This window comes from Lepidochelys olivacea, assembly GCF_965140295.1.
Source record: "Lepidochelys olivacea isolate rLepOli2 genome assembly, chromosome: 6".
NCBI lineage: Eukaryota > Metazoa > Chordata > Testudines > Cheloniidae > Lepidochelys > Lepidochelys olivacea.
This window is the reverse complement of record NC_140416.1, coordinates 121,540,710-121,562,154: the sequence shown is the minus strand read 5'-3', so window position 1 is coordinate 121,562,154 and position 21,445 is coordinate 121,540,710. Positions and strand designations below refer to the sequence as shown.

At 47.2% G+C, this 21,445-nt stretch overlaps 1 protein-coding gene across 2 annotated transcripts in view; it reads right to left on the bottom strand.

The window, feature by feature from the left end:
- Positions 1 to 20,569, bottom strand: part of DDHD1 (DDHD domain containing 1) — a 121,954-nt gene extending 101,385 nt beyond the window's left edge. The window contains exon 1 of one of the 2 annotated variants that reach the window (XM_084631389.1): positions 19,813 to 20,569. In XM_084631389.1, coding sequence (XP_084487515.1) covers positions 19,813 to 20,464 — 652 coding nt within the window. In that variant the 5' untranslated portion in view covers positions 20,465 to 20,569. The remainder of the gene's footprint in view (positions 1 to 19,812) is intronic. The other variant, XM_084631390.1, reaches the window with a different exon arrangement.
- Positions 20,570 to 21,445: the final 876 nt, after the last annotated feature.

Genomic DNA, 21,445 nt, shown 5'->3' with positions numbered 1-21,445 from the left:
GTATTAAAAAGGTTTAGAAATGGACTTTAGTCCTGGTCAAATTCTAGTATGGATTATGATGTTCTACTGACCTAAAATCTCCCTGCATTTTCAGTTGTACACCATAGTCTTCATTTCCTGCCTTTAAACTAGAGTGTAATAAATGCTGGATATTGCTAATCAGTTGTCATGTTCTGCTCACAAAGAGACTGCACTTCAGTAGCGAGTGGAGCAACTATATATATCAGGGTTAAGCAATTATACTGGGTCAATTAGAGGACCAAAGGAGGCTGGGAAAATATTACACAACTTTTTTTTTTGGGGCAGGCTCGAATGGTCTTGGGGGGGGGGAGGGGCAGGAGAGGCGCGCTGGGACTATGTCTTAGAGCTATGCCCCTGGCTTTGAATGCCAGAGTTCCTGGATTCAAATCCGAGGGATGCTTTGGCAGCTGGGATACATCTAATTCTCCTTTAATTGTGGTTTGTGTTATGCAGTAGATCAGATTAGATGATCAAAATGTACCTGTCTTGCCTCAAAAAAAAAAAAAAAAAATCTATGAAAAGTCTACAAATCAGTTGGTAAATTGCACTTAAAAATTATGATAGGCACAAAAAATTAAATGCAAGAAGTTATTACAGTTTCTACCAATGTATGGTGAAATCCCCAAACTTCCATTTCAGCCTCATAATTGTTTCAAGTGAATTCTTCATCTTAAACTTTTGTGAATGTTTAAGCAAAATCAATACAGCCATTTTGATGTATTTAAGTGTGAAAGACACATACTTTCCCCTGATGTTTCAACTGAAATTTTTGCCAAAGCATAAATAAAGCCCAGCAGACACCTAAAAACCACACTTCAAACAAAGTATACTTCATAGTCCTCACTACAGAACACTGCTGTTTTAAGAAAAATCAGTTCTTTCAACAGCCTAACCTGTGCACTCTATAGAACGTATTTGATGCGCCTCCTCCTAACTCCCTAAATTAAAGATGTGCTGTGATATTTGTTCCTTCTTTTCCCTCACACCTTTTAAAAAAAAGGATGGGGGTGTGTGGGGAAATTAATGGTATTTTAATGCCAATTTTTGAATTTAAGGTTGAGAAATCAAGCACTTAAAACCTAGAAAATTCTAAAAATTAAGGATGTGATTTTTAAAAGCACGTAAGTAACTTAGAAGAAAAGCCCAATTGTGCTCCTCAGTCACTTAGACACTTTTGAAAATTCCAACCTACAGTTTCTATTATATTATCTGGATACACGTTGCATGTACTGTACCTACATTTTGGCTCTGATTTCCTTGGAAAATTAAAGACTTAACATGTTATTTAGGATCTAGCTTACACTATAAAAATGAGCTAATTTTGTGGCAGAAATCTTCATTTCTGGAACTTCTTGACTTTGATGTGTTTATTTCTCAGTCTTACACTGAATCAATGCTCTTTTTCTTTCACATTTAATGTTTTACTCCTTTGCTTGCCACTGGTGAAGTTTTACTAATTTTGTTGCTTTGCTTTACTTTGTGTCCACAAAAATTTGATTCATAGGGAGGTATTTCCCTTGACTGCTCCAATTTTTTACACATATAATCTATAGTTTGCAATGACTCAGGTGTGAAGATATCAATATGTTTGGCTGGTTATTCATTTGGATGGTGTGTATATATATGATCTTTAAAAATAAATTTCAATGCCAGAGATGACAAGTGGAAGAAAAAGGTGACAAACCAGAAAGTATTTTGTTCTAACTATTCACATAAATTTTACTAGTCTTAGAAAAAAGCAGTTTAAGCATGAGAAATTAAACTGCACAAAAAATTACTCAATTTCATTCTTTCATAGATAGCAGACTTTTTTCTGGAAGGAGTTGTAAGAATGCTCTCACTGCAGGGAGTATGTTCATTTTAATGTAACAGTAAGACCTCTATTTGATATATAGTTTTAAAATCATTATGCAAAGATCAATTTTTAAATCATACAGTCATAAACCAAAACCGAAGAGATGTGGCTGACTATTTAGGCAGGCATTCCTAGCAATCAGGACTGAATACACCCGACACCATAGAATTTAAAACAATAAAAAGCAAAATAAAGCTATGAAACATCAAATTAGTGGTAGAATGATGATCAATAGTTATTAGGAATAAAGGACTGTGGATACCACTCTGAATGGCTCATAAGTCCTTTTGAAGCGGGGGCGCGCGCGTGTGTGTGTGTAGGAACTGAATACTGCATCCAGTTAAAACTCGACAAATTCTGTCAAAACAGCAATTCCTCTTCACTTCTCTCTTTCGCGCTGCTACCTGCACCTTGTGATCTGCACACTACAATCACACTGATTAAAATACTATCAAATTTTTAAATATTGACAGATACACATTGACTCAGAAAGTGAGGTTCAAATAATTCCTCACTCATTCCACTTGAATCAGAGCTGTAAATTGCTGCACTAAAATGTACAGAGACAAATTATTAAAAAATTATGCTTGAACAAAAAGCAACGAGGAAACCTGTGTAAAGCATATCAATAAAAGCTACTATTCAATATGGTATCAGAGTAGCAGCTGTGTTAGTCTGTATTCGCAAAAAGAAAAGGAGGACTTGTGGCACCTTAGAGACTAACCAATTTATTTGAGCATTAGCTTTCGTGAGCTACAGCACAGGCTCCAGCCCGAGTGGCAACTTGAAAGCACTGTCTACACAGCTATTTTTAGCGTGGTAGTGGGAGCCCAAGTCTGTTGGCCTAGGCTGGCAGTCTCACTGCCGTGGGCTGTGTAGACATACTGTTAGAGCCCCCGGCACTCATCACTTGAAAAATTCCCACTTGCTACTTGTAAATGGTGTTTTTTCAAGCCCTGCTAGCAAAAGTTATTCAGCTTCTTTCTTCAAAGTGATCTTGATAATCACAAATAAGTAAACTGTGACAAGATAGCAGATGTTTGTATGGTGGCTCCTGCTGTTTTCTTGGGGGGGAGCTAAGACGCCACCCTTTGCCCCTGGGCACTGAAGGCCCTGCTAGTGGCCCGGGAAGGTAGCAGAGGAGGGAAGCAGGGGAGTGATCTGGGTTTGCTCCTTTCTCTGAGTCCCAGCCCCTCTCAACCCCTGCGGGTTTCTTACCCTCTTCCCCCTTGGGTGGGGTTACCCTCAGTCCTTAGACACTGGGGCAGGGCAAGGTCTCCCCTACTTTGGTTCTCTGGTCTTTCAGCTCTCATAACACACCTCCAAGCTCCAGTCCTCTCTCCTTCCTGAAGCAGGCGGTTTTATTAGGCTCCTGACTGGGCCTTAATTGACTACAGGTGCTCCAATTAACCTGTAACAACCTTCCCTAGTCTTCAGGGAACCACACCTTAATTAGCCTAGGGCTTATATATTTCCCCTCGACCACTCTACCACTGCTCCCTGGCCCTCCTGTATCACAAAACATAAAAAACTAAAAATCAATTTGAACCACTGGAAAGTACATGTGCTGTAGCCCTTTATCCTTCCATCTCCTTCCTGAAGTCTGTTACCCTCTTTCATAGCATCGTGTCTAAAATTATGTCTTCTGCACACTAAAAAAAGTGTGATCTATAAAATTCACCTTCAGTGCAGTTTCACTGGTGGTAGCAAGAGTGTGATTATTGTAAGTTATAAGGGACAGAATTTAGGTGTTTTTTGCCACTGTGTTAACCCGAGTCCCCAAAACACTACAGCTTTAACTATGACTGCCACTAGAGATGCTACACTACTTGGTAACAGTGGCGAACTGCTGGCCCTATTCTTGTTTAGTGTGTTAATTTTTTAGGATAGGGAACTTGCCATTCTATTTGTTCTACTTCTCCAACAAATCTAGCCAAGAGTGCACCTTCTTCAAGGGAGAACTCAGAGGATAGGAAGTTTTATTATAAGAATAGCTGATTACAAAAAAACAGAGTAAACCATCCAAGACAGATAGTGACAACTTTTTTTCTACATAATGTTTGAAAGGAAAGGTCTGTGCAACGAAAGCCAACCACTTGGAGTAAATTCAATACTTGATATCATCTGGGCAACATCTTGGATTCCTTTTACAACTTAGTACTGTACAGATTTCTACCTATTCATCAAAAAAATGATTTCAGAATGCAGTAGGTTACTACTATGAAAATGGATGGAAGCATATTTAATCCCATTACGTTGACCTTTCTATGTTTTAATGGAAAGGTGCGCAAACTGCTCTGATCTATTGTGAGGAACAACATAACCTTAAGAAGGAGACTTAAGGGTAAAATTCTAGCCCCACTGAAGTCAATGGCAATCTCTCATTGACTTAATATGGTCAGGATTTCATCCAGCATCCCAACTCAGGGGAGTAATTTCATTTATAAAGTGGTGAGGAAACTTCCCCTGCTCTACTCCCAAACAAATATTTCCAAACTATTTATTGAGGGATTTGCAAAAATTATAGGGGCGGGGATATTCTTGGTGGCTAAAAACATTAAATGCAATCTGCTAAACAGGGTGGATAAAAAAAAATCAATATATATTTTTTTTAAATCTGATTTTTTTATTTAAATTAGATTTTTTGATAGGTTTTTGCCTCAAAAAGCAATTTATCTAAAGATTGTTTTAATTAAGATATCTTTGAGCTATAATGTATCTCACCATGGAATAGTTATTATAAATTCTAATTCTATAGTATGAAACAATATATTCATGTAATATTTAAGAAAAGTTTTGTAAAGGAGTTCCAACAGTTCATGGATTAGGGACCCAATCTGATGGGGTTCCAGTATAGATTATTTACATTAATCTTTCTATCTACCCAATGGGACTCAGTGCTCAGTCTAGAAGATACCATCAGAGATGCTTAGTTTTGCAGTTCTCAGAGTGTGGATTTGTGTCTCCAGAGACAACATGCTTGTTAACAGCAAAAATGTAAGACAGAGACAGGTGAGAAATAACAGACCTCAACTCTATTGTCCCTCTGCAAAATCTGTGTACACGGAGTCAATCCCTTACTGCTCTCTAAAAGTGCAAAGTTTCAAAAAAGTTCAGTGAATAGAAGATGGTTGCAGGTGGAATAGATCTGGACAAGGAGAAGAAGTTTGGAGATAAATGTGAGAAGGGAGGGACAGGCAGAAGAAACAAATGTGAAACTGTTTGAGCAGCATATTCGAGAAGTCTTGAGGTCTTTCTGAATGTAGCCTTCATTGATTTGAGATCTACCATACCATTCTCTCCCTAGAAGGGATAGCCTATAATGGCAGCAGGCTGTAAGAGAGACTCAGTTTGGGAATAAGAACCATTCAAGAAATATATGTCTGCTGACGACGTTTTAAAGAAAGTCACACCAGTGAACTGGTAGAAGTCACTTAAGCACTTGGATAGAGACTGTTGAAGTGAATCTCACTTTTAACAGCAGTAGCTTCTTCTGCTGATGTAGAAAGAATATTTTCTTCCTTTGGACTAATTCATTCCAAATTGAGAAATCATTTGGGACCTGAAAAAGCAGGAAAGCTTGTTTTTCTTTTCCAAATTATGAACAAACAGGAAAATGAAGGTGAAGACGACTGCTTCAGTTAGCTGCAGAAGACAATATTATAAGTTTCTCATGTTGACCTGGCTGACATAGTCTATTTAATTTTTGTTTTTTTAAATATTTCATTTAACTATTTTAGTTAAAAACAATGTAAACAAAAACAAACCTGATTTTAAAAAACTTCAGTGTTTAACTAAATTCAAAAATTCATATGCTTGTTTTGTTAAATTATTATATGTTTGCTGTTGAAGAAAAAAATCCAGAATACATAACGTTGTTTTAGTTAAATAAAACAATTTAAATGTCTGTCTGGGGATGTTCTCCTCCTAATACAGCCTGACAAGAAAATCCTCTGAATATTAATGATTAACCTGAAATGGAGATAATCATTGGGAGGTGAACTTCATAAATATCTGCTTCAATTACCTTTGGTAAATGAAATAACCAAACCATCATTCATTTTGAGATATAGCTGTAAAACTAATCTGAAAAGTTTTCAAAATAAATCACTTTAAAAATGTATAGTGTGCACCTTCTAAAAATGAAACCTACATCTATCTCTGAGTTGTGAAGAATATGTATTTAGGTTCTAACAACCAACAAAAATGCACTTTTATGTAGAAATCTATTACTACATCGAGTCTTCCTGACTAGTGATTTAAATCATGATTGAAATCAATTTGATTTAAATCAAATCCACCCTGCTGCTAAACAAAGATTCTCTTCTCTTTCCAGATTTAGGCCCTGATCCCACAAACAGTTACACATACAAGTAAAAAGAAAAAGGAGTACTTGTGGCACCTTAGAGACTAACAAATTTATTTGAGCATAAGCCTGTGTGAGCTACAGCTCACTTCATCGGATGCATTCAGTTACCCATTTAACTCAATTCTACTGTCACACAAGTGGACTAACTGGGGAAAGAAACAAGGATTCCACTACCTCTGTGAAAAGGAAATGTGAAGTTGCCTTATGTAAACTAGCCACTTCGGGTATTCTGCAACAACTTGTAAACACATTTCTATGAAGCACATTTAATCAGTTTATAACATTGACTGCGGGCTCCAAAACAAGAATTAGATCTGAAGAGTGAAAGTCTTTTAAAGTATCACACATAATGTACACCAAAGAAAAGGGAAGACGCCTCCAAACTCACACTCAGGTTACTACTATATATCACCACAAAATAAAGATTCTGATCCCACTGACTGGAAGAAAAAACTCATTTAATTTCATACAATCAGGAATCATTCAGCAGACCAGCAACTGTTTGAGGTGAATCCTTTTGTTAATCACTCTTTTTTCAAGCCATTAGTAAAATAAAAGATTCTGTTTCCACAGATCTTCCATTAACAATCACGTCAGTTCCTTAATCAGGTAAAGGCTACAGGGCTACAGTTCCAGCTTTTAAGAAATTATAGTTAAAAATACAGCCCCATCAATTAAAAGTAACGAGTTTGCATCAGACTTCAGATTACCATAATCTAATCAGATATGTAAAAAGCTTGAAATCCATTTTACATCGGTGTAATATGAAGGTATAGGAAACCAGCTCCTTTGGACTTTGCATCTGTAATCCAACGATACTTTGCCTGGCAGAGTGGCTCTCGTTTTTAAACTAAACAGAGCAAATTGACAGGAGACTTTCCAGCATCTATGGACAGCAATGCCACACTCAAAACTTTGGTTTCCAAAAACATACAAATTAAGTATGTTGCAGGCAAGAGAGGTAGGGGAATAAATATTTTTATCATCAGCAGATCCATTTGAGTCTTGTTAAACAATATTAGGAGATAAATTTCAGTACAGGTTTGTGAATATTCTTCTGTCTGAGCCTGATTTTTTTTAGAAAATAGTACTGTACCGGAAATTATATAATTAATTAAGAACCTTATGATACTTCACATTTTAGTGCCCAACCCAACGAAGCTTGGTAAAATTTAATTTAGGTCACGTAGGGGCAATTTTTCCAGCCTATCCACTAAGACGTCTCCACTTACAGGGCTCTAAAGTGTCTGTTAAACAGAACTACAATTCAGACTCTGAAGAGCATAAATACATACCTTACACACACACATTCTGAATAATAGTAGGCATGGCATTGGATGTATGAATGACAATGGTCAAAGAGTTCTCGAGCTCTATCAGTGACTAACACCTTCTTTGCTGGTAACATCAGAAGAACATCATTGTGGAGACACCCAAGGTTCAAGCACTGGTATCAGCTGAACTTGGTATTGACAAGACATACATATTTGAAAGATCTTGCATACATGATCCTTCCAAAGTGTAGTGCCCATCTTTAAAAAAGGGAAGGAGGAGGATCCAGGGAACTACAGGCCAGTCAGCCTCACCTCAGCCCCTGGAAAAATCATGGAGCAGGTCCTCAAGGAATCAATTCTGAAGCACTCAGAGGAGAGGAAAGTGATCAGGAACAGTCAGCATGGATTCACCAAGGGAAAGTCATGCCTGACTAATCTAATTGCCTTCTATGACGAGATAACTGGCTCTGTGGATGAGGAGGAAAGCAGTGGACGTGTTATTCCTTGACTTTAGCAAAGCTTTTGACACAGTGTCCCACAGTATTCTTGCCAGCAAGTTAAAGAAGTATGGGCTGGATGAATGGACTATAAGGTGGATAGAAAGCTGGCTAGATTGTCGGGCTCAACGGGTAGTGATCAATGGCTCCATTCCTAGTTGGCAGCCGGTATCAAGTGGAGTGCCCCAAGGGTCGGTCCTGGAGCCGGTTTTGTTCAATATGTTCATTAATGATCTGGAGGATGGTGTGGACTGCACCCTCAGCAAGTTTACAGATGACACTAAACTGGGAGGAGTGGTAGATACGCTGGAGGGCAGGGACAGGATACAGAGGGACCTAGACAAATTAGAGGATTGGGCCAAAAGAAATCTGATGAGGTTCAACAAGGAAAAGTGCAGAGTCCTGCGCTTAGGATGGAAGAATCCCATGCATTGCTACAGACTAGGGATTCAATGGCTCGGCAGCAGTTCTGCAGAAAAGGACCTAGGGGTTACGGTGGACGAGAAGCTGGATATAAGTCAACAGTGTGCCCTTGTTGCCAAGAAGGCCAACGGCATTTTGGGATGTATAAGTAGGAGCACTGCCAGCAGATCAAGGGACGTGATCGTTCCCCTCTATTCGACATTGGTGAGGCCTCATCTGGAGTACTGTGTCCAGTTTTGGGCCCCACACTACAAGAAGGAAGTGGAAAAACTGGAAAGCGTCCAGCAGACGGCAACAAAAATGATTAGGGGACTGGAACACATGACTTATGAGGAGAGGCTGAGGGAACTGGGATTGTTTAGTCTGCAGAAGAGAAGAATGAGGGGGGATTTGATAGCTGCTTTCAACTACCTGAAAGGGGGTTCCAAAGAGGATGGAGCTCGGCTGTTCTCCATGGTGGCAGATGACAGAACAAGGAGTAATGGTCTCAAGTTGCAGTGGGGGAGGTTTAGGTTGGATATTAGGAAAAAAATTTTCACTAGGAGGGTGGTGAAACACTGGAACGCGTTACCTAGGGAGGTGGTGGAATCTCCTTCCTTCGAGATTTTTAAGGTCAGGCTTGATAAAGCCCTGGCTGGGATGATTTAGTTGGGGATTGGTCCTGCTTTGAGCAGGGGGTTGGACTAAATGACCTCCTGAGGTCCCTTCCAACCCTGATATTCTATGATTCTATGAAAACGTAGACTGTGACACAGACCACTCATTTGCTAAAAAGTGAAATTTCAAGCTAAGAAGATTCACCATAATAAAACTGCACACAACCTTGTATTCACTTGAGCCAAATCAATGATCCTGTCAAGAAACCGCTTTTTAATGAAGTACCAACAAAGACAGCTGGAATGAATGAAACTGCTTCAGATGCATGGGAAGTCCTGGAGACAAGTTCATACAATGCAGCAATCAAGAGTTTTGGAAAGAGTACTAAGAAAAATGTCGACTGGTTTGTAGACCATTCTGAGATACTGCTGCCACTCATTGAGAGGAAAAGATCTGCCCTGATCACCTACAAGTCTACTCCTACTACTGATTCACTCAGCAACCTAAGCCCTGGTCTACACTAGGACTTTAGGTCGAATTTAGCAGCGTTAAATCTATGTAAACCTGCACCCGTCCACACAATGAAGCCCTTTATTTCGACTTAAAGGGCTCTTAAAATCGATTTCCTTACTCCACCCCTGACAAGTGGATTAGCGCTTAAATCGACCTTGCCGGCTCGAATTTGGGGTACTGTGGACACAATTCGATGGTATTGGCCTCCGGGAGCTATCCCAGAGTGCTCCATTATGACCGCTCTGGACAGCACTCTCAACTCAGATGCACTGGCCAGGTAGACAGGAAAAGAACCGTGAACTTTTGAATCTCATTTCCTGTTTGGCCAGCGTGGCAAGCTGCAGGTGACCATGCAGAGCTCATAAGCACAGGTGACCATGATGGAGTCCCAGAATCGCAAAAGAGCTCCAGCATGGACCGAACGGGAGGTACGGGATCTGATCGCTGTTTGGGGAGAGGAATCCGTGCTATCAGAACTCCGTTCCAGTTTTCGAAATGCCAAAACCTTTGTGAAAATCTCCCAGGGCATGAAGGACAGAGGCCATAACAGGGACCCGAAGCAGTGCCGCGTGAAACTGAAGGAGCTGAGGCAAGCCTACCAGAAAACCAGAGAGGCGAACAGCCGCTCTGGGTCAGAGCCCCAAACATGCCGCTTCTATGATGAGCTGCATGCCATTTCAGGGGGTTCAGCCACCACTACCCCAGCCGTGTTGTTTGACTCCTTCAATGGAGATGGAGGCAATACGGAAGCAGGTTTTGGGGACGAAGAAGATGAGGAGGAGGAGGAGGTTGTAGATAGCTCACAGCAAGCAAGCGGAGAAACCGGTTTTCCCGACAGCCAGGAACTGTTTCTCACCCTGGACCTGGAGCCAGTACCCCCCGAACCCACCCAAGGCTGCCTCCTGGACCCAGCAGGCGGAGAAGGGACCTCTGGTGAGTGTACCTTTTAAAATACTATACATGGTTTAAAAGCAAGCATGTGAAAGGATTACTTTGCCCTGGCATTTGCGGTTCTCCTAGATGTAGTCCTAAAGCCTTTGCAAAAGGTTTCTGGGGAGGGCAGCCTTATTGCGTCCTTCATGGTAGGACACTTTACCACTCCAGGCCAGTAACACGTACTCGGGAATCATTCTACAACAAAGCATTGCAGTGTATGTTTGCTGGCATTCAAACAACATCCGTTCTTTATCTCTCTGTGTTATCCTCAGGAGAGTGAGATATAATTCATGGTCACCTGGTTGAAATAGAGTGCTTTTCTTCAGGGGACACTCAGAGGAGCCCATTCCTGCTGGGCTGTTTGCCTGTGGCTAAACAGAAATGTTCCCCGCTGTTAGCCACAGGGAGGGGGGAAGGTTGAGGGGGTAAGTCACGCGGTGGGAGGAGGCAAAATGCGACCTTGTAACGAAAGCACATGTGCTATGTATGTAATGTTAACAGCAAGGTTTACCCTGAAAGAGTGTAGCCACTGTTTTATAAAATGTGTCTTTTTAAATACCGCTGTCCCTTTTTTTTTCTCCACCAGCTGCATGTGTTTCAACGATCACAGGATCTTCTCCTTCCCAGAGGCTAGTGAAGCTTAGAAAGAAAAAAAAACGCACTCGAGATGAAATGTTCTCCGAGCTCATGCTGTCCTCCCACACTGACAGAGCACAGACGAATGCGTGGAGGCAAATAATGTCAGAGTGCAGGAAAGCACAAAATGACCGGGAGGAGAGGTGGCGGGCTGAAGAGAGTAAGTGGCGGGCTGAAGAGAGGGCTGAAGCTCAAATGTGGCGGCAGCGTGATGAGAGGAGGCAGGATTCAATTCTGAGGCTGCTGCAGGACCAAACCAGTATGCTCCAGTGTATGGTTGAGCTGCAGCAAAGGCAGCTGGAGCACAGACTGCCACTGCAGCCCCTCTGTAACCAACCGCCCTCCTCCCCAAGTTCCATAGCCTCCACACCCAGACGCCCAAGAACGCGGTGGGGGGGCCTCCGGCCAACCAGCCACTCCACCACAGAGGATTGCCCAAAAAAAAGAAGGCTGTCATTCAATAAATTTTAAAGTTGTAAACTTTTAAAGTGCTGTGCGGCATTTTCCTTCCCTCCTCCACCACCCCTCCTGGGCTACCTTGGTAGTCATCCCCCTATTTGTGTGATGAATGAATAAAGAATGCATGAATGTGAAGCAACAATGACTTTATTGCCTCTGCAAGCGGTGATTGAAGGGAGGAGGGGCGGGTGGTTAGCTTACAGGGAAGTAGAGTGAACCAAGGGGCGGGGGGTTTCATCAAGGAGAAACAAACAAAACTTTCACACAGTAGCCTGGCCAGTCATGAAACTGGTTTTCAAAGCTTCTCTGATGTGTACCGCACCCTCCTGTGCTCTTCTAACCACCCTGGTGTCTGGCTGCGCGTAACCAGCAGCCATGCGATTTGCCTCAACCTCCCACCCCGCCATAAACGTCTCCCCCTTACTCTCACAGATATCGTGGAGCACACAGCAAGCAGTAATAACAGTGGGAATACTGGTTTCGCTGAGGTCTAAGCGAGTCAGTAAACTGCGCCAGCGCGCCTTTAAACGTCCAAATGCACATTCTACCACCATTCTGCACTTGCTCAGCCTGTAGTTGAACAGCTCCTGACTACTGTCCAGGCTGCCTGTGTACGGCTTCATGAGCCATGGCATTAAGGGGTAGGCTGGGTCCCCAAGGATACATATAGGCATTTCAACATCCCCAACAGTTATTTTCTGGTCTGGGAATAAAGTCCCTTCCTGCAGCTTTTGAAACAGACCAGAGTTCCTGAAGATGCGAGCATTATGCACCTTTCCCGGCCATCCCACGTTGATGTTGGTGAAACGTCCCTTGTGATCCACCAGAGCTTGCAGCACTATCGAAAAGTACCCCTTGCGGTTTATGTACTCGGCGGCTTGGTGCTCCGGTGTCAAGATAGGGATATGGGTTCCGTCTATAGCCCCACCACAGTTAGGGAATCCCATTGCAGCAAAGCCATCCACTATGACCTGCACATTTCCCAGGGTCACTACCCTTGGTATCAGCAGATCTTTGATTGCATGGGCTACTTGCATCACAGCAGCCCCCACAGGAGATTTGCCCACTCCAAATTGATTCCCAACTGACCGGTAGCTGTCTGACATTGCAAGCTTCCACAGGGCTATCGCCACTCGCTTCTCAACTGTGAGGGCTGCTCTCATCTTGGTATTCATGGGCCTCAGGGCAGGGGAAAGCAAGTCACAAAATTCCATGAAAGTGCCCTTACGCATGCGAAAGTTTCGCAGCCACTGGGAATCGTCCCAGACCTGCAACACTATGCGGTCCCACCAGTCTGTGCTTGTTTCCCGAGCCCAGAATCGGCGTTCCACAGCATGAACCTGCCCCATTAGCACCATGATGCATGCATTGGCAGGGCCCATGCTTTCAGAGAAATCTGTGTCCATGTCCTGATCACTCACGTGACCGCGCTGACGTCGCCTCCTCGCCCGGTATCGCTTTGCCAGGTTCTGGTGCTGCATATACTGCTGGATAATGCGTGTGGTGTTTAATGTGCTCCTAATTGCCAAAGTGAGCTGAGCGGCCTCCATGCTTGCCTTGGTATGGCGTCCGCACAGAAAAAAGGCGCGGAACGATTGTCTGCCGTTGCTCTGACGGAGGGAGGGGCGACTGACGACACGGCTTACAGGGTTGGCTTCAGGGAGCTAAAATCAACAAAGGGGGTGTCTTTACATCAAGGAGTATTTCAGGCAGGACTTCACGGAGGGTTCCAATAAGAAATGGTGCACCTAAGTTATCGTTCTTATTGGAACAAGGAGGTTAGCCTGGCCTCTGATTGATACATGGCTAGATTTACCTCGCTGCACCTTCTCTGTGAGTGACTGCAGTGTGTCCTAGAAGAATGAGTTCCCTAGACAGGGGAGGGGGGAAGCAAATGAGTACAAAACAAATCTGGTCTATTTCTTGTTTTGATCCACTCCATCTATCTTTTACATCTTTGGCTGGCAGCAGACGGTGCAGAAGGACTGCATGCCATCCACATCTCATGGTTGTTCGGCAGAAGATGGTACAGTACGACTGCTAGCAGTCCGTATCGCCTGCCCGCTCACCATAAGACGGTTCAATAGGACTGACTGCAGGACTAAAGAGAATGACCTGGTCAAGTCACTCCAAATTTAGTCCCTGCGCCCATGTCTGCCCAGGCGCTCCCAGCCGACGTGGCCAGGAGCACCTCGGACATGACGATGACAGCTACCAGTCGTACTGTACCGTCTGCTACCACAAGGCAAGGGGTTGCTGCTACTGTGTAGCAATGCCGTACCGCGTCTGCCAGCACCCAGGAGACATAGGGTGACGGTTACCTGAGCGGGCTCCATGCTTGCCGTGGTATGGCGTCTGCACAGGTAACTCAGGAAAAAAGGCGCAAAACGATTGTCTGCCCTTGCTTTCACGGAGGGAGGGAGGGAACGGGGGCCTGACGATATGCACCCAGAACCACCCGCGACAATGTTTTAGCCCCATCAGGCATTGGGATCTCAACCCAGAATTCCAATGGGCAGCGGAGACTGCGGGAACTGTGGGATAGCTACCCACAGTGCAACGCTCCGGAAGTCGACTCTAGCCTCGGTACTGTGGAAGCACTCCGCCGAGTTAATGCACTAAATGCACTTAGAGCATTTTCTGTGGGGACACACACACTCGTATAAAACCGATTTCTAAAAAACCGACTTCTATAAATTCGACCTTATTCCGTAGTGTAGACATACCCTAAGAGAAGCTTGTAAGGCAGTTCAAATAGCTTCCAGGAGGTGTGCTCAAGAATTTTGGCTGTGACAGTATCCAAAGGTGGCTGATGCAAGTGACTGTAGATGGTTGTATGAGGGCATCAGAAAGGCCATTTTGCTGATAAAGTACAAGACAGCTCCACTGAAAGATCTGGATGGCAATATCGTAACTGATAAAAGGAAGCAACTTGCGAGGTAGATTGAGCACTATGGAATGATATACTCAAGGGAGTCTGTATTAGACTGTGTGTTAGACGAATTGCCTGGGTTTGAAGTTATAACTCCACTGGATGCCAAAGCTACACTAGAGGAACTTGAACAAAGCATCAAAAAGATTCCAAACAACAAAGTTTCAGGATCTGACTGTTCACCTGCTGAAATCTACAAATGTGCAAACAAAGACTTGCTGCAAAGATTGCACGAGGTATTGCTACTCCGTTGGAAGGAAGAAACTGTTCCCCAAGTTTTTAAGAATGGTCATTTTATCCAACTCTATACAAACAAAGGATACAGAAGTGACTGTAATAACCAAGTATGCTGCTGCTTTCCTTTCTTTCTTGTGTCAGGATCCTGAACTCAACCATCTCATGGTCACTGCCTCCCAGGTTCCCATCCACTTTTGCTTCCCCGCTAATTCTTCCTGGTTTGTGAGTAGCAGGTCAAGAAGAGCTCTGCCCCTAGTTGGTTCCTCCAGCACTTGCATTAGGAAATTTTCCCCTACACTTTCCAAAAACTTCCTGGATTGTCTGTGCACCGCTGTATTGCTCTCCCAGCAGATATCAGGATGATTGAAGTCGCCCATGAGAACCAGGGGGTGCGATCTAGTAGCTTCTGCGAGTTGCCGGAAGAAAGCCTCGTCCACCTCATCCCCCTGGTCCGGTGGTCTATAGCAGACTCCCACCATGACCTCACCCTTGTTGCTCACGCTTCTAAACTTAATCCAGAGACTCTCAGGTTTTTCTGCAGTTTCATACTTGAGCTCTGAGCAGTCATACTGCTCCCTTACATACAGTGCAACTCCCCCACCTTTTCTGGCCTCCCTGTCCTTCCTGAACAGTTTATACCCATCCATGACAGTACTCCAGTCATGCGAGTTATCCCACCAAGTCTCTGTTATTCCAATCACATCATAATTCCCTGACTTTGCCAGGACCTCCAGTTCTCCCTGCTTGTTTGAAGATGTGGAGCATAATCTTTAACCTAGATTTTTCCCTCAATTGTTTGTTCAGGCATTTGAGGTAAAAAATATATTAACAAAATAAAAAAAATGGATTTTAGTGAGTGAAGAAAATTTCCTTCTTAATTCCACAAGCGTCTCCTTGGTATTTGTGATGACATAGTCCATTTAGCTCTGCAATTGTCCATACAATCTTCCAGGAAAGACAGGGTAGATGAGACCTGAATTACTAGTACAAAAAGAGAAGCTTAAAAATAGGTTCTCTGTCTCCAAAAAAGAAGAAGAAGAAAAAAAAAAAAACGTTTCAGGCTCTTGCCATACATTGCACATCAGCAAAAAAAGGAGGAACAGTGCCAAAGGGTTTCTTCTTTGTGGGTCAACTTTAAGGGAAGTGGAAGTATTACATCTCTCTTAAAATATAAGCAGTATTCTCGTGCTCAGGTAGGTAATGTCCAAAGGGGTGGGGGTGGAGGGGGCACAAGAACATTTTGTTTTTATCCTGACAACAAAATTCTTGGCTCAAGTTATAAATTTCTACTGATAGATGTCAGTTTACATGATGGACAACCCTGACATGCAGTTAGAATTCAAAATAAAGAACATTCTGAGAACTAGAGTTAGCAGCAGCAGCAGGATTGATTTATGACAACAGATTAAAAAAGCTAAGTATGTGTAACTTGGCGAAGTGACTACCAAAGGGGAACACAGACAAAGACAAAATGCCAATCTACAAATATTTGATGGGTTTGAACACCAAGTGGGATGAAATTAAAAATAGGAAAATTAGACTATCAGGACAAACCTTCCTGTCACCACTATGATTAGGCTGTAGAACAGACTGACTTGCAAAGGAAGGGGAAGAAACCATATTGTTTGGGATTTTGAAAACTAAACCGAGCAAAACTATAGAAAAATGTATTGTAGAAAGAGTCTTGCATTGGCAAGGGGATGGATTGGATGATCTAACAGAGTCACAGAACTCAGATGGAAGAGACCTATGAATTATTGCTATGTGTAATCAAATATTCATTGCCATATTAATGGAAGAGACCGAATGAAACTTCAAGTTACATATTTATCTAGAGGCCTCCTCCAATAACTTTACTGATTTGCATGGTACCCTTGCTAGTTTGCAATATTCATTAAATAAATCTCCACTCACTGGGTAAAGATATTCTCAATAATTAATCTCTTCAAGCTGTAACACAATCTGGTGGTTCTGATGTTATAATTGACTCCTCAGATGAACCTAGGATATCTGAAGACTTCTAGTGAGGAAATATTGTAGCAAGCAAAAGGTTTTAATCAAGTCCTTCCTGTCACTTGGGCAATGAATTTCATTGATTAGTTAATGAATTGTCAGTGTTCATCACTATCAGGCCTGATCTACACTACAGAGTTAGGTTGAGGTAAGGCAGTTTAGGTAGAGGTAATTATATCAGTGTCTACATTACAGCCTTGCTCCAGCCGATGTAAGTGTCTTACTACAGCGGCATAATTCCACCTCCATGAGAGGCGTAGGACTTATATTGGTGTATTTAGGGCAATGCATTAACTTACATTAGCTGTTTGCTGTCATTCTTGTCAATTTCACAGCTCCTCCTGGAGCTGTGAAATTGACAAGAAAAGCTGGTAGGTTTCCTGCTGTGAACCTTCTGCTGGGCTCACAGCTGGTGAGGTCACCCAGAGGCAGATGGGGGGGCTCCAGCTCTGAGCCCAGCTACTGTCCAGGCTCTCAGCTCCCCATTGGGAGCCCAGCTGCCCCCACCCCCAAGCTCTCCCAAGCCCCCACCCCGGAGCCAGGCAGCAGAAACAGAGCAGTAGGCATCAGGGCAGCACACAGCCAAGTGATGCAGGCCTGCTGGGGCTGGACAGGCTGCCTCACTTGGTGGGGACAATTAAGGACTCAGAAGTAGGAGGAAGATGAGAGCCCATACTAGGGCAAAGAGAGGATGAAATGTGAGAGTAAAGAGTGGGAGCTAGAGTAACAGATGATCAGAGAGAGGTCCCTGAAACACCAGAGGCTCTGTTTATCCATAATCCAACCCTGATAAGGTCAAGCATTGTTGTTCCAGTTAGTTTTATGTGGACAGAAAAGCATCCATCATCCTTAATCTTCTCAGTACCATGAGTTTATTTTCTCTCTTATACAGTGCTGCTTTAGGTGCTGGCATCTAGGAATCTCTCCTTTCAAACCTCAGAAATCCCTCTCTCTGAACAACATGTTATTATTTAAAACTTCTGTTACTCAGACTTAATGAGACTGAATCAGATTTCAAAATGGACAAGGCACAGGATCAAGAAATTAAAGCTTTCCACTGCTGGTCTGCATTTTCTCCTGCCCCACCTCACAGGTGTGTTCACTTACTCCTGTTCTGCCCCCGGCACTGTTGCTAGGGGGAAGAGAGCAGCTTTCCCCATTCCCAGGGTGACCTGCATAGTCTCCTCTCTGCTACCAGGGGCCAACTGTGTCCATTATCCACTCTCCCATGGCACAAGTGCCAAGGTTGTGGTAGGTGGGGAGAGCTGAGAAGAGAAACCCTTCTCTGCCTGTTGCAGGGCAAAGGGGAACAGAGAATATGAGGGATCCTCATGGTCTTCTCCTCATCACCTGGTACCTCTCTCTCAGAGTCTGTCTACACAGCATTTTGGAGTGAGCCTCCAATCCGGGGTCAACAGACCTGGCGATAGCAGGACTCGTGCTTGTACTCTAAAAAACAGCTGTATAGACAGCACTTAAGTTGCGGCTCGGGATGGAGTTTGGGCTTTGAGGCTTAGGGAGCTGTCTACACTGCTATTATCAGAACACAAGTGCAAGCCCCACTAGCCCCAAATCTATCAACCCAGACTAGGAGGCTCGCTCCAAAATGCGTAGTAGACATTCTCAAAGGCCCAGAACATAGTGGAAGGGAAAGGATGCATCTCCCAGTTCCCAAATAAACTACACTTGCTCCCCACTCTTTTGCCCATTTCACCATGGCTCAGGATGTATGGGGACCAAGAGCAGTGCCCCTTATGTTGTGCTTCTTCCACTACAGCTCTGTGTCTGTGTGGGGGATGATCTGAAAGAGCAGATAAACCCTACTCCACAAGTGACATTCACAGCCCATACCCCCCATGATGTACGGGGAGAATAGAAATCAAGTGATTTCCCCAGTCTCCAAGGGATCTGCACTGCCTCTCCAACCTGTGCCATTCCCACCATAATTCAGGGGGTGGGAGACCCTGGGGGAGAAGACATGAGTCTCAAGTCTCCTTCCTGAGTCTGTTCTGTCCAGGATGTGTGTGTGTGGGAGTGACCCCAAGTACACAAATGAGCCTGACAGCCTCCCTCCCACACATTCCCACCCAGGTGCGATCTGAGGGGAGCAAGGGGAACCTGGTGCCTGCTGCTTCCCAGGAGCTCTCCAGAGTAGGTGTTCGCCATCTGAGTAGGGAGTGATGGGGACAAGGTGGAGGCAGATGCCTGTCCATTCTCAGAGGCTCTCCAGGGCATGTGCCCACCCCGGGCAGGGACTGAGGGGAGCAGGGGCTGAGGAGTGTGCAAGGGCCTGCTCCTACACGGGGGCTCTCTGGGGCTGGTACCCTACCTGGGTCTGAGGTGGGCAGGGCCTGAGGGAGGCAGGTTGGGGGGGCAGGCGCCCAGCCCCGGGCGGGGCCTGAGGAGCACAAGGGGGGGAAGGGGCAGGTGCTTGGCCCCCGCCCCCCAGGCAGGCCCTGAAGGAGACAGGTGGGGGGGCAGGTGCCCAGCCATGGGCGGGGCCTGAGGGGGACAGGTCCGGGGGAGGGAGGCAGGTGCCCGGGCGGGGCCTGAGGGGGACAGGTCCGGGGGAGGGGGAGGGAGGCAGGTGCCCGGGCGGGGCCTGAGGGGGACAGGTCCGGGGGAGGGGGAGGGAGGCAGGTGCCCGGGCGGGGCCTGAGGGGGACAGGTCCGGGGGAGGGGGAGGGAGGCAGGTGCCCGGGCGGGGCCTGAGGGGGACAGGTCCGGGGGAGGGGGAGGGAGGCAGGTGCCCGGGCGGGGCCTGAGGGGGACAGGTCCGGGGGAGGGGGAGGGAGGCAGGTGCCCGGGCGGGGCCTGAGGGGGACAGGTCCGGGGGAGGGGGAGGGAGGCAGGTGCCCGGGCGGGGCCTGAGGGGGACAGGTCCGGGGGAGGGAGGCAGGTGCCCGGGCGGGACCTGAGGGGGACAGGTCCGGGGGAGGGAGGCAGGTGCCCGGGCGGGGCCCGCGGGGGACAGGGGCGGCAGGTGTCCGCCCCCCCCCCCCCGGGCGGGGCCTGCGGGAGTCAGGGGGAGGGGCAGGGCCCGCACTCACGCTGCCAGTAGACCGGGTAGCACTCGGCGCTGCTCACATCCACCTCGTAGAGACCGCCGCGCACGCAGACCGGCAGGCCGGGGCCGGGGCCGGCGGGGCCGGGGCCGGCGGCGGCCCCCAGGGCGCGGTAGGCCAGCTCGAGGCGCAGCGAGTCGTAGCCGATGAAGGGCTTCCAGCTCTTCCTGTCCTCGCGGTAGAGCCAGCGCACCTCCTCGGGACCCAGCTCCCGCACCACCTCGTAGCGGGGCCGCCCGCCGCCCGCCGAGCGCGGCCGCTTCCGCTCGGGCAGCGCGCTGGCCGCCAGGGAGAAGCCGCTGCCGCCGCTCTCGCTGCTGGCCAGCCCGGCGCCCTCGCTGCCCTCGCCGCCCGTGGAGTAGCGCAGCGACGTGCCGGACTCGGCCGAGTCGAAGTCGTAGCCGCCGCCGCCGCCGGCCTCGTCGCTCAGGCTGGGCTCGCGGCGGCGGGCGGCGGCGGGCTCGCCCTCGGAGGAGGAGGACGAGAGCGCCGGGCGCAGCGGCGGGAGGTGCTCCGAGCCCCGCGCCCCGTCCTCGCCGCCGGAGCCCCGGGCCGAGTGCTCGTAGCAGCAGCCGTAGCCGGCGTCGCTGCCCAGCTGCCAGGGGCCGTGCGGCGGGCCGGGCTCGGGGGACTCCATGCCGCGCACGGGGCCGCTGCCTCCGCCCGCGCCCCCCCGGCCCCCGCTCACACCCGGCCCCGGCTGCCGCAGCCGGCTCCAGCCCAGCGGGGCGGCGCGGCGGCAGCGTCACGCACGCGGGGGTGGCGCAGCCCTGCCCTCTGCCGGGGGGGGGCGGAGGGACCGACCATGTGACCCCCCGGTGCCTAGTGACTGACTGGTGGGAGAGAGACCGGCCACGTGATACCCCCGTCCCTCCTGACTAACGGAGGGGAGAGTGACCATGTGACCCCCCCATTCCTTGCTGACTAACGGGGGGGAACGGCCGTGTGACACCCCCCCGTCCCTACTGAGTAACCGGGGGGGGGGGGACGGCCGTGTGACTCTTCCCCCAGTCCCTCCTAACGGGCGGGAGAGCGACCGGCCATGTGACCCGCCCACTGACTGACGGGGGCGGGGGACCGGCCACGTGACACCCCGTCAGTCCGTACTGACTAACGGGGGGGTGGGAACCAGCCATGTGACCCCCGTCCCTCCTGACTAACGGGGTGGGGAACCGGCCACCATGTGACACCCCCCAAGCACCTACTGCCTGGGAGGGGAGACTGGCCATGTGACCCCCCCCAGTCCCTACTGACTGATAGGGGGAGGGAGCCAGCCATGTGACACCGCCCCCCAGTCCCTACTGACTGATAGGGGAGGGAGCCAGCCATGTGACCCCCCCAGTCCCTACTGACTGATAGGGGGAGGGAGCCAGCCATGTGACCCCCCCCCCAGTCCCTACTGACTGATAGGGGGAGGGAGCCAGCCATGTGACCCCCCCCCAGTCCCTACTGACTGATAGGGGAGGGAACCAGCCATGTGACCCCCCCCAGTCCCTACTGACTGATAGGGGGAGGGAGCCAGCCATGTGACCCCCCCCCAGTCCCTACTGACTGATAGGGGGAGGGAGCCAGCCATGTGACCCCCCCCCCAGTCCCTACTGACTGATAGGGGGAGGGA